The following is a 13,573-nucleotide window of genomic DNA, read 5'->3' as shown; positions in this document are numbered from 1 at the left end:
GGATCAGGGCACAATGCTCAGATACCTCCTCTATAAAGTGATAATTAAGTTTACTAATACTTCATTAAACATTGATCAGCCTTCCTAGAAATAGTAACATTAGAACCATAATGAAACGGGATCGTTTTTTACCCGCTTGTTTTTGAGGCCATTATAATTGGCTTCATTACAATTAAGAAAGTATTTTCTGAAAAGTCATTTCCCTGGAAATGTTAGAGAACAGTTTGTTCTGCTAGAGACTTCCACGTCAGGCTTCTAAGTTGCTTTAACTCCCTGCGTGCTGCAAACTTTTCTCCTGCCATTCCAGTGATGCCAGTTCAAATTATGCGAGATGGATCCCACCCTTTGTACCCCAAAGGTACTTATTCTCAAAATTGACCATATTAGAGGACTAATTGGCTAAGCCACCATGCTGGCTGATGTGAAATGCTTTCAAACACCATGAAACAGCTGTGTTTATCGGAAATATGAAGAGTGACTTTTTAATAAGGAGATCTGGCAATAATCCAAATTTGTTGAAAGGAACTTACACTTCTGTGTATAATACAATACAAGAGGTAAAGAATGGAAGCCTAAAACAATAGCTTTAAGCCCACAGATTTTGGTGATGAAAGCAGTTACCCAAACAAGGAAAAAAAAAATAATTAAGAAACTTGGGCTGGGATTTGCAGAGGTCCTGAGAGAATTCATTAACTGCTTTTGAATTTCAATGGGAGCTGCTTCCCTGTAACACTTTAAAAGGTTTCTGAAAGTCCCCATTTTTCTTACTGCCCATTAGGAACAGACTTCAGGGTGATAAAAGTAGAGGAATTGCTTACTCAGGTTGGCAGAATCTGCCTCTACTTAAATACTGAGCTGCTGAGGGTAGGACTGACCAGTCCTAGGATGAGCCCTTGGAAGGGAATTCACATCCCTGGAAAACTCAAGTATTGGTAAGTCCCATAATGGTGCAAAGGGGCTGCTTAGTATCACGTTTGTCAGGCCCAAGGATGAGCAAAATGCAAACTGATCCCATCTCACATTCCTATTTGCAGTGTCAAGGCTGGGAAATCATGGAGCTGGAGAACAAAAACAGGGCTTTACCCTCTGAGCACCGGTAAAATTTAGGTATCTCTCACTCCCACATTCTGTAGGCAAACATAGATGAAAAACTTAAAATATAACAGAAACCAGTGCCCAGTGCAAGAGATAGTGAAACACCCTAGATAGGATGGACAGAGGATCTGTTCCTGACCATGAACATCAAAAAGATGGGCTGAATTGCAGGCTATCCATCTCTCAGCTCCAGAAGTCAAGTGCAGCAGGCCAGCTGAGCACTGCTGAAAAGAAGGGAGCCACGGTATCTCCAGATCAGGGCTGGCTCTCAGCCCTTTTCTGCTGCTCTGAGTGGTACAAGGCACCTGGACCCTTTGTTCAGAAACACTCTTCCTGTAAGAAATCTTGCAGTAGCAAGTGGGAGGCGGGAGGACACTCTGCCAAGGCCCACGGAGCTCCTAGCAAAAGGAAAATATGCTTAGGGCTGTGTTTGAGCTCAGGGTTTATTGGTGTACTCTGGGCTGCTGAGTATTACAGGCTGCTTTTGAAAACCTGTGGAGCTGAACTGAGCACTGGTTCCAGATTCTGGCATGGGCAGGGGGCCAGTTAAGTTAGCTATTTTGAGCAGAATGTTTTAAAACATGTCAGAATTCTGCTGCCTTTGGGAGATCAGAATACTACAGAATTGATTACACTGGGACAGAAATAAAAATCAGACCTATAGAAAGCACTCCTTCCTTCCCAGACTACAGCTAGAGGTCAAAAAGACCCTAATTTTACATATTTGTAGAATTCCTGCCTTGCATCAAATGCTGTCAACTTCTGCATATTATTATTACTTTTAATATGCATGATGCATTCTCATATATTCTCATCATAAGATAAAAACTACTGCTAGGAGAATATATCATGTCTTTCTTATAATGAAATGCAGTTGATAAGTTTACAATAGAAATGTAAATTCTCTTAAAAACTACAACCTTTATGTGTGTGATGATATAATTCTGCTTTGATACTAAAAAGGGCATGGTAATGGAATCTGTGACTTTGGAGTGATATATTGCTGTTAAGTTAATAGGACTCCACATTCCCATTTCTAATATCAGTGTTTTTCCTCCCTTTCATTCTGTAGATGGTAAGCTGATACTACATAAACATTGTTAAAGCTATAGTTCCACGCTACAGTAATTCACTTAACTTTAACATGATTTATGGTTCTGTCAATAGAGGAGGTTGAAAATCCAGAGCTCTGATGCTTAAACATGGGTTCCATATTTAAAGCAATAATGTGCTTTTTGTGTGTGTCTGAAGCTCGAAGAATTTAGCATAAAGCAGAGATAAAAATATTATAGTTCACTGCACTGTTTAAAGCATATAGTTTAAAACTCCATGGATACATCAAAGAGAGCAAAGAGACCAAACACAGCATCAGAAAAATCATGGGCAAAATACTTTGTTCCTGCAGCACTTTATTTTGGTATTATTTTTTTAGGGATGCATGAAATCCTATTAGTATTTTTAACTCTCCCTCCCCCCCCCTTTTTTTTTTTAATTTTTTTTTTTATTCTTTTGCTCAGTTAGATCAGCTCCTTTTGTCAGGATGAGTTTAAATCTGGGTCCACTGTGTTAATCACCCCCCCTTTCTTCTTTCTGGCACTTTCCCCTCCAGGCATTTTGCCTCTTTAGGAGATTAAGCGACCAAGTCATCTTGTTGCTCTAACATGTCCTCACTGGAGCAACATATTTAACACAACTCCTCTGCAAAAGAGCCCTCTTTAGAAGTTTGCTGCAGGGATGACAAATTAACCCAGCATGGTGTCCCACACATCTATCTCAGTACAAATTATTAGTGTAATAGAGCTTTTAGTTATGCATTTATCTAGTAATTATTGAACGGTTATAGAGAGGGAAGCTGAGCAATCGTGGCCCTTTATGAGGCGAGCTCGGTGGGTGGTCTTACAGTTAATTTAGGATAGGACTGTCTAAGCAGTTCACTCACACACAAATTAGCTGAACAGCCTGCTCCTTTAAATATTTCCTATGTCACAGGCTAACTCTTGACAATACAACAAAGGTAGAGTTTTAATTACACGGTCGCTGACTTTTGTTTAGCCGGAGCTTTAACCCTTTGCAGGGCTCCCTCTCTGCCCTCCCCGCCCGGGCTACAGGCGGTGGAAGTTTGGGGACGGTGTCATGGAGAAAGCCTGACCTTGAAGCCATCTGTTGGGAAACTGCTTTTCCTTCAGCACCAGGTTACTCCAAAGTGAGTGCAGAAAATCAAAATCTCCCCCTGCTCAGTCAGCTGTGATGACATTGTAAACTGGATCATGTAAACTGCTCTGATGGTCAGTGTTGTGCTGTTTATGGCCTCACCTCAGCCTCCTCGCCCTTGTGGTGTGACTCTCTTGGCTCTCTGGCATCACCACCCTTTGCTCTGAGGTGTCTGTGTCAAGCTGCACAGGTTTGTTGTCAAAATTCAGAGGGAAGCAGGAGGTTACACCACTGTGCCAGCTGACAGCATCAAGAAGCAGCCACAGAGACTGGTACAGAACAGGACATTACAAAATGTCTTTTTACAATGTACACCATCACTTTGATTCACTTGGAGCTGGCTGACAGGACAGTGAGCAGGCACCAGGACTTTGGTGCAGGATTTTGATAGAGAAGGACACGGTATCTTTCCAGATATGTGACATTAAGGTTTTGCCACTTTGGCATGGACACAGAGTCCTGTGCTGCAGCGTTTCCCTGGCAGGCCTTGTCCTGATAAAAGTCTAAGTGGCAATGGTAATTATGGAGGAAATTAATATAATGGAAACCAGTCCACCAGTTGACTTTCATCCCTTCTTCTCACACACCCCCTTCCTTGGGTTCTTGCCTTCGTGCTGTATTTCTTGCTTCTTGTAATTGTGTTTCTCCTTCATTTATCTTCCTAACACACCATCTCATTGTTTTTTTTGGGTTTTTTTTCCCTTTCCTTGCCTTTTTTTCCTTGCTTTTTTGGCTTGCAGGATCCATGCTGTCATATTCCATGGGAATGCTTGAATGCTCTGCAGCACAGGCTGCTGTACATCCTGGCTTTACAAGATCGTGGTCAATTTAATGTTTCAGCCAGCTCCAGTTATAAAGTCACCAGAGTGTAAGTAGCAATGCATGGAAGCTTAAAACCACTTATGTAAATACTGCTGTCACCCATAGTATTTAAATCCTTCACTGTCTGGTGAAGAGTTCAAGTGGTCTGGGAAGCTTTGTGAGATGCCAGCAATCCACGATGGCTTTGCAGTGCTGGAGTGCTGTGGTGAGCTAAGCTGACCACCAAATAATCTCATTTGGAGGTAACAAAAGTATGCCTGAGTAGGAGAGAGATCTGGCTGCTCGAATTTTCAGGGCTTTGAAATAAATTCTAAAACTGATAGTGATGCTAAAGCCACCCTATAGGTGATCAATTTACCATCTGCCAGACACTGAATCCTAACCATGCTGGTCCAGAGAAGACATATGGTGCATTCATAGAGTCATGCCCAAAAAACTGCCATCATCAAGTGAGGCTCCATGAATCACTTTGCTAGCTTATCACCAAAGAAACTTGGATCTTGCCACCATCTGTTGGAAGTACTGAGGAGTCACTGAAGCATTGGCATCCCTGCGCCAGCACTCGCTGCACATCTGGTCTGCTGGTCAGCCAGCTCAGATCCTCTCTCCTGGCTACTGCCCAGCTGGGCTGGGCACTGCCAGCAGCACCAGTGCAGACAGCAACCAGAGCACAGCCTTCCCAGCACAGCACATCCAGACAATTCCATGGGAGCAGAGCTTTTCCAACTGGTTTGTTGGGTGGAGCACCTTAGAGCTAAGAAATCCTCTCAAGGATCTTCCTCCTCCTCCTCCTCCTCCTCCTCCTCCTCCTCCAAGGAAGCTTTGTTTCCAGAATGACTCATTGTGGGGATCTCAGGGAAGGACATTCAGGATCCTGGGACACCCCAGCACCAGAGGTGCAGTGTATTCCAAGGGATGTTTGGAAGCGTGTGAAAGATTCGGGAATATTCCCGAGAAGTTATAAATCGCTGGTTGTCAATGACAACACCTGCCACGAACAGTCTACAGCTTCTTCTCTGCTGTCTATTTTCATCATGCTTTACAAATGCATCTCATACACACATCCAAGTGACAAACTTGCACATACGAAGACGAGAAGGAGACGGAACCTCCTTGTGATCGAGCAGCTTACTCCGACCTACTTACTCACAACTCCCCTTCCTCCCAAATCTCTCTGCAGAATGGGGATTAAATCCTCCTCTTTGTTTTCCAGAGACCCCTAGCAATGACCTGCCCCTGACCATTTACATAATGCACCTGTGCCCAGAGGGAATTTAATTTAGCCTGTGTGTGCTGTGCCATCATTTCTGCAGAGGCACAACTCCCAGCAACTACTGGTGGAAGTGAATCTCTCAATTATATCCTCTTATACGACAGCATTATACTCTTTATGTTGCCACTTCTGATACCTGAAAAGCTCCTCTCTTCTGCTTACTGTCCCTAAAGTACGCCAGAGGCGATGGGATAAAGAACAAAGCTGGATTTGCAGAAAATAATCCATCTCAGGGTATCACCCTTTACTAACAGAATGATTGTTGCAGCAGGGAAATAAACACAGCCAGTGTGCTGTGGAAGAAGAATACTGAGGAGGAATGTCCCAAAAGAACAAAGAATGAAGTCTGGGACCAGATTTTTTCAGGATGATGGCACTTAAAGAAACCATGGATGGATTCAGAGGGATTTATTTTCCTGAAAGTTGGTGAGACTTTCTTTGTGAGCAGGCATAAAATAGAGGATGCTCCTAAATGGTGTTGCAGAAGAAGAGTTTTGGTTAACTTGTTAGGAACCGTGATGATTAAAAGCTGTGTTGCTTCTCTGTGGAGTCAGTAAAGAACATCTCCTTCCAAACAAACAAAATTTGGGACTGTAATAATTCTATTTGCTTTTCTGGCTCCCATTGAATGTTCTTCTCACGTAGCCAATGGAAATCCCTCAGTGCACAGAAAAAGTCTTGTGAAAACAGACTGTAGATGAGATTTAAACAAGGCCTCACCACTGAGACATTTCCTCTCTCAACCACACAAGAATCCAAAGCACAGAGGGTCTAAACAGGGGCAGACAAAGGCAGTCAATGATCTTAAAAAATTAGTGTGAGGTAAAACACAGCTAAATAAAGAAAGGCCTATTAACTAATCAATCAACAACTGAAATCTAAAAGGCTGAACTTCTAAAAGACAGGAATTGGGAGTCAGCTGATGTGCACTGAATAGAATGTTAATGGAAGCTTCATATTATTCATCCTTGTATCACCAATTATCAAGGCTTTTAAAAGAGGACATACTTGCCAGACAGCTCAGATCCAAATTTCAAGGGAAATCTCTACAGAGCTCAGATGCCTAAATATCTTCTGAGTATCTAGGTGTATGTCTAAGGGTAATGAATAATTTTTATGGATTAACCACAACAAATCAAACTACAATAAGCAGATTTAACAAAGCACAAAACCTCCTGAAGTGCAAGTCTGACCTTGCTTCAACTTTGTGCAACTCCACCATTTCTCACCACATCACCTGGATGTGCAGACAAAGAGGCTCCTCCTGGTTTATGCTGCCCTCAGTGAAACCACACTGATGCCAAACAGACATTTCCAAACAATTTCTTGGATGAATTGCTAATATGCCTTTTTATGCTTCACCATTCGACCAATTCCTTAATAATCTTCTCTAAATGAGACAAAATTTCAGAGCAGAAAAGAAACATGTCACAACCATTCATTCCTATTTTTGTATCTTCCAAAGAGGTTTGTAAGAGGATTCATTCATTTGTGTCTCTTACTATGCCCAAGTGAGCTCCTTTTCAAATGTGAACTCAGTATTGCATTTAGTTTTCTAGGCTAAATGCAAATGCATCTTTCTAACAGAAATGTATAAGCACATCTAGACCCAGAGGACATCTCTTTTACTTGGAAAGTCAGTCAGAAGAGTACTGGGAAGGAAACCAGCCAAAGAACTATTGCAGGAACCAACTTCAAAGGCGTCCCCCTAACAAGGCACACTGACACCAGCAGCACAAGAATAAATGACTGGCAGAAGGAAATCCACAGAGCTGGAAGACAGGCGTGGGTCACAAGTGATGGATGGGTCCCTGTCTCGAGCAGTTGGACCGAGTCAACGTGATGGATGGTCACAAGCAGAACACACTTCCCTGCAACACGCTCTGTCCCTTTCCCCACCCTCTTCCAACAAAACCCCAAGGCCCCAGACACCAGCGTTTCCACCTCGAGCGGTCATCGGGAGCTCTCCCAAGAGCAGCCCAGCCTAACAGAACCATCCTCTAGACACCTAAACCCTCCTGGGTGTGAAGGTTCTGAGCACAGCCCCTCGCTGGGCGGTCACAGCTGGCGATGGCTTTCCGTGGAGCGGCGCTGGCACGGCCACGGCTGCCGTGGCCACCCCTGGGTGCCTGGGGGCTCTCGGGAAAGGCCTCACCTCTGGGTCCTGTAATGACAGGTCGATGGTGCTGTGTGAAAGCCGTTCCAAGGGAGGAGGTCTGCGAAGGCGAGGGACTGCTGAAACCAGACTTCTCTGACTTCTTTAATGTAGTTGGCGATGGCATTCCTGGCAAGAATGATTGATAAGTGCAATTTAATAATGCTAGGTCATGGAACGACAGCCTATGCATTGTGAAAGGGGGTGCAGAAGCAGCTAGACACACTTAAAGGACAAAGGAAACGCAACACAACAGCAAGCTGAAAGCTCACTTTTATTTGTGGGTTTGTTTTTTTTTTTCAAGGCAGAAGCAGCCATGGTTTGCTCTGAGCCATGAGTACTAAAAGGCAGCCATATTTTTTCTTATAAATCTGAAATACGGATAAGATGCAGCTTATTATTGCTACTGAAACCTACTCTTGCTTTATTTTTAGAAATCTGTAATAGCTGGAGCATTTGGATTTTTACAGGTTTTTTATGAGTTCTGTCTTTCACTCCTTGGTTTAGTAGATTATTGCAAATGGATCTTTTAAATGTGCCGCACGACTCAAGGCACAACTAGAGAATGGAGTTCTCTGAGTTCAAACTCTTCCTCCCCTCACTCTCTTGACTTCAAAGGTATTTTAAAGTTAACTGTTTATGTGGTTCTTTTTCGCTTTTAAATGTTTTTTTTTTAAAGGGTGAGCTGTATTTATGTCTTGATATTAGTAGCCTCACTGGAATTATTTCAGAGTTGTTGCAATGCCCTTGAACTGCATCAAAGGCTCCCAGTGAAAATCAGAATTAAGTTGTCACTGGGTGAAACCTCTGCCATGGACAAGCAGAAATGGTGTGGCACTCATCTGACTGGTTTGGTGTACAGGGTAAGAGTAACTCCTGCTGATGCCATAACAAGGCTCAACAGAATTAATGAAATGAACACATTGCAGCGGGCTTTTAAAACCCAAACCTTTTCTGTGTATGGTAGATGCTTGGGTGAAAGAATTTTACAGTGTATGGATTAAAAGTATGCATCTTTGTCTGTATTAGCCTGTATTTTTGCAGTTCTAGATGCATCTGGGTATTCTGATTATCAGAATGCATCCTGAAAACTCAAGATTTTCAGTACATACAGCCCATCAGGCATTCTGCATATCCGTAGGGATATATCAAAACAAAGGTGGAGATTTCAGGTGGAAAAGCAAAATATCAGGCAATGTGCAAGTTGAACTTCCACTAGCAAAGCAATTTAATTTTATTTCCAACTCTGTGTTTTATAGTATTTAATTGTTAAAAAAATAAGGAGAGAGGCCTGGACAAGATTATCTCTGGGCTATATTATTAACTTTATATTTAATAAGACTAGTTTTATAGTCCCTGGGATGTTGACTGCAATATGCAGGAGCCTTCTTGTACTTTATACTCTGCACTGCTGGGTCTTAATGGTTTCAATGAGGCTTTGGAGTTTATATTTCTGTAAGTTAAATAAAGTAAGGGAATGGTTTGAGTTCCAGTGTTGTACTTGCAGCTTTCTGCCTCAAAACTTGTTTGCTACAGGGTTTGCCGTTATGGTGACTTTTCCTTCAGAGCAGGAAAGGTTACAGATTTAACCTTTTAAAAATCAAAGCTTAGAACTGACTATGGTGCAAGAAAAATATTGGGCTGGGGTTTTTTTTATATTTATTTATTTATTTTTATTTTCATGTGTTCTTAGGGACTTTGGAGCAGGAACAAAAGCAAAGATTGGTTCAGTTTCAGGGGAAGACAGAAAAAGGAGATTGAACTGAGGTGTTTCAATGAAACATTCCAGTGCAGCCTGCTGAATTTCTGCTCCAATGGGATGTAACTCAGTCACGGAATGTCCACATTCAGGACAAGGACACTCAAAGGAATTGACGGTGCTGTTGACCCAGATTTCCCTATGATGGAAGAACTGGGGGTGGGAACACCAAAGGAGTGTCAACCCCAGCCCTAAATGCAAAATATTAGGGGCAGTCCAAGCGACTTTTAAGAAAAGGGAAGGTGACTAAAATTTTCCAGCATGGGAGCTGCTCCAGGAGCAATGTTGTGCAGCCCATGAGCAGGGACCCAGGTGGGACATGAGTTACCTGAGCCCTGGGCAGGTGACAGAGGTCGAGGCAGGAGTGAGAGCTCAACTCTATGGCTCAGCTGGCTCGGGAGCTCCCTGCTTTCCCTGGTTACAAATGCTCTTCAGGGTTACGGCAGAGATAATAAAAAAATTCTTCTAAAAAAAATGAAACAGCTTTTCTTTTACCCCTGTGTTAAAAAAAAAAAAACCCTGCAGGACTCATCTCTAAACCACAGCAGGGAGAAGGGGCAGAGGCAGTGGAATATGGTTTAAAGCTGCAGCAAGTTCGTGTGATTGTGTCCAAACACTGGAACTTGAGGAGCTACAAAGAAGCTGATGAATGACCTTGAGTGTGGCAGTGCTGAGCAGTGTCATGTTCATATGGGGATGGGTTTTATAAGGTCGAGGCAGAGGCTTTCATGTGAAAATAGAGATTTTCATGTAACCCTATGCAGGGAAATTCAGTAGAAAAACAAACTGAAGCGCTGATGATTGGTTGCTACTTTTGGTCTATTTGTTTGTTATCGTTCTGATTGCCATTATTATCACAAGTTTGGTTCATTTATTTATTTTTTTTCCAGGGTATTTTGAAATGTATTGGTTTGGAACAGTCCAACTATACCATGTTTTTGTTTTGTTTGGGGTTTGTAATGACACATTTTATTTTGAGTGATCACATCCATCAGATCTCAAGAAAAAAATGGCTGCTTCCTAGTTCAGAAGAATATGCAAACAGGAGCTTAATTACATCACTTAATATTGACCAAGAGAAAGAAGAAGATGAGCTTGCCAGCTCATTTCCAAAGCATGTTTTGTCCTTTAAGAGGGGAGGGTATGACAGAAAGTTAGGCAGTGCAAAGCAATTAGCATCATTCACATTTTATGTTGCGCTAGCATGGTGCTCTAGCAGCAAAATTCAAACATTCTTTGAATGGGTTAATAAAAGAAGAAATACAGTCGGCATGCAAGAAAAAAGGTTTCCAAGAACAAGCCAAAATATGTCCCATTCTTCTAAATTTATCACAGCCATGTCACATTATCCTTGAGACTGCCAGGAATGTCAATTTTTTTGCAATTTAAAAAAAAATATCTCATTTAGCACCATATGTTTGGTTAATGTGCCTGATATATCCTGCGTATTCTTTAGTCCATCCATTTCTAATACTCATTTTCTTTTTTTCCTCCTCCCCTTGCTAAGCCATATGTTACAATGCTGGTCATTCTGCTGAAGCTCCTTTTGGGAGCTGAGAGCGAGGGGACTCTTGTTTAACCACCCAGAAAAACTTTCAATTCTACAAGTCTCACTTAGGTGAGCAGTCTCAACACTGGAGTTAGTTGTAGGTGCCTGGTGCCTATGAAAATCAGGCCACCTATGAGGTGGCACAGTGTACATTAACTATGAGGAAGGAACTAAAGGTAGCTGGCTAAATATTGAATTAGGTGTTTAATTTCTGGCACCCACGTTGGAGACTCTTGGCTAGTTTTTAAGGGTCTTCTGCTCCACACCTAATGAGTTTTAACACATTTAGGGGCCCCCAGTCTGAAGGGCCCCTCCTGTGTTGCTCAGGGATGCAGGAAATTAAAAAGTTAAGGCTGAAGGTAGCTTGGGCAGAGCTGGGGATGCATCCCGGGAGGATGGCGCTGCCTTGCTCGGCTTTCCTCAGCATTGGTCCCCGGAGCCAGCGATTACTGGGGACCACAGCAGATTTCAGCACTTCACAGGACCCTGAGGAAGGGGCAGTGCCAGCTCTAAGGACACCCCTGAGTCCCTGCTCTCCTGTCTCTGCTCTCTGGTGCAGGGCAGCAACAAATTACAATCTCCCCCAGCCTGTCTCAGCTGCGCTGGCCGGTGGATAGGGAATGGAGCCAAGGATCCTCCCCGTTCCCTGCCTCTTTCCATCCATCTGCTCTGAGCAAGGAATAAACAAGAACAGCCAGAACACAACGGCTGGGTAACCCAGGTGGGGGTTAAAAGTGTTCCTCACTATTCTGTGGATAGGACTCTTGTCCAAATCACAGTCACACCTGGCACTTTTCAGGAAGCACAGCTTTCAGAATCCAGGTCTGAGTCTCCTCTGAATGTTATTTAGAGTGAGAGAGAAGAAAATCAGACTTTGTCTATTTTCATCTTATGGCAGCTTTTAACTACAGAATAAATGGAGAAGTTAATTGCTAAATAAAAGAAGAAAATAAAGGGATTTGTGGAATAAAATGCAGATGGAAGCCTAAGTGGGTGTGTAACTTACTGTTACTTGTGTTCATGTGATTCTGTATGTATGCCAAACATATATGGTCTGAGCCTGCTCCCTTTAACATAAATCTGCTTTATTCACTGGACAGAGGGAACCTGATCAAAGACCATGATGGTGCTAAATGGAACAAGATGTGTACTTTAGTATTTTTTTCCAAAAGGAAGTATTAATTTGACATCAGTTTTTCAGCTGAGGAGAATTTTAATTGCAGTACACAATAAGCAGAAAATTCAGACAACAATAATCTTGAAACTGTTAGCAGCATTATATTTCTACCAAGGAAATTTGAGTGCTTTTTCAACATTAGAGCTTTCTGAATTTTCATTAATTTGGCATTTCCCTAAACACACGAGTTATTATTTTGTTCATTCCACATCATGCATCACACCCTTCTGCTCAAATGCATAATGCAAGCGCAAATGGGATCCTTGTCCTTGGGAGACTCTGGTTACTGGAGCCATTGGATGTTGAAGTCCCGCAGAAAGACTTTCCAAAACTCTGCACTTCGCAAACCTCCAGCCCAAGTTTAATCAGTGAGTGCACAGGAAAACTTCGTGTTCCTCATCTTCTAAGGGGCACTGGAGCATTGTGGTGGGTTTAATTCCTCTACCTCCTCATGTTTGCCAGTACTAGAAACGCACCACACAAGAGTCTTCCTTGGGTACAGCTAAAGGTCTTCAAATGTTCATGTATGAGGCTGATATATATTTAAATGGACCAGAAAATGATGCGTGAGAATTGAATGCACAAATCCTCCCCAGGACAAACAAGTATCTGCCAACCTCTTTTCCATATGCCTACCACGTGCCTTACTAAAAAAAAAAAATCAGGATTAACTCTGATGGAATGAACGGAGTCACAGCAAGAGGAGAACAATCCCCCTTCTCTCCAAATCTACACCTGAAAATCCATCCCATTTCACTCGATTAATTACTGACACAATTCTACCTGCACACACGTCACACAACAACTCCATCTCTCGTTAGCTACATTGGTAGACCAGCTCATATTCATCTCCAAAGACCTTTGGATAATTACCCCAATATTCCCAGTATCCCTCTGCCACTAGATGGAGATTTCAGAACAAAAGCTATGAGTGAAACATGGTCTGGATCCTCCTTCCCAAGGCACACTAGGAAAAGGAATCATGGAAGCTCAGGTATTACCAGGTGGACCATGAACTCGACAACATGCAGAACAAACGGATGAAGCAGAAAAACAAGTTGGCTGTTGAAGGAAAAAAACTGATATATGGGAAGCATTTTCCAAGGAATTTTTATCCTTTAGCGTGAATTATTCCAGAAATTCCACTGAAATCAGTACCAACAGAAAGGCTGATCAGCTGCTATGTATTTTTTTTAAATTCCTGGGGAATTCCTGATTTCAAGCCTCTTGAAATGTTGACGGCTACACTCCTGCCAGTCATAGTAAGTCTGTTCTATTTAGTGCTGAGCAAACTTTGTCATCAGCCGAGATACGATCACACTGACTGCCATCCATCAGTTCACTGTATTAATTGCTCCAGTATACACAAAATACAACACAGATGGAAATTCACTCATCCTAATGAAGTGCTCTTTAGTTTCTACGTTCTGAATGGGTACTGGCTCCCCTGGTTGCAGCCGGAGTTACCGTGATCACTGATTAACTACCTGCCAGCGGAGCACCTCGCTTCACAGGGCTAAATCCAGCTTAAT

General features: G+C 42.5%; 1 protein-coding gene across 29 annotated transcripts in view; it reads right to left on the bottom strand.

Annotated features, from left to right (window-relative positions):
* Positions 1 to 13,573, bottom strand: part of NFIA (nuclear factor I A) — a 404,462-nt gene that overhangs the window by 39,814 nt on the left and 351,075 nt on the right. For 19 of the 29 annotated variants that reach the window (XM_086841691.1, XM_086841689.1, XM_086841693.1 and 16 more), the window contains one exon: positions 7,557 to 7,685. The exons of the other annotated variants lie outside the window; for them this stretch is intronic. In XM_086841691.1, the coding sequence (XP_086697817.1) occupies positions 7,557 to 7,685 (129 nt within the window). The remainder of the gene's footprint in view (positions 1 to 7,556; positions 7,686 to 13,573) is intronic. 29 annotated transcript variants of the gene reach the window in all.

Source organism: Cyanistes caeruleus, chromosome 9, assembly GCF_971803275.1.
Source record: "Cyanistes caeruleus chromosome 9, bCyaCae1.hap1.1, whole genome shotgun sequence".
Lineage (NCBI taxonomy): Eukaryota > Metazoa > Chordata > Aves > Passeriformes > Paridae > Cyanistes > Cyanistes caeruleus.
This window is presented reverse-complemented; position numbering and strand designations above follow the sequence as displayed.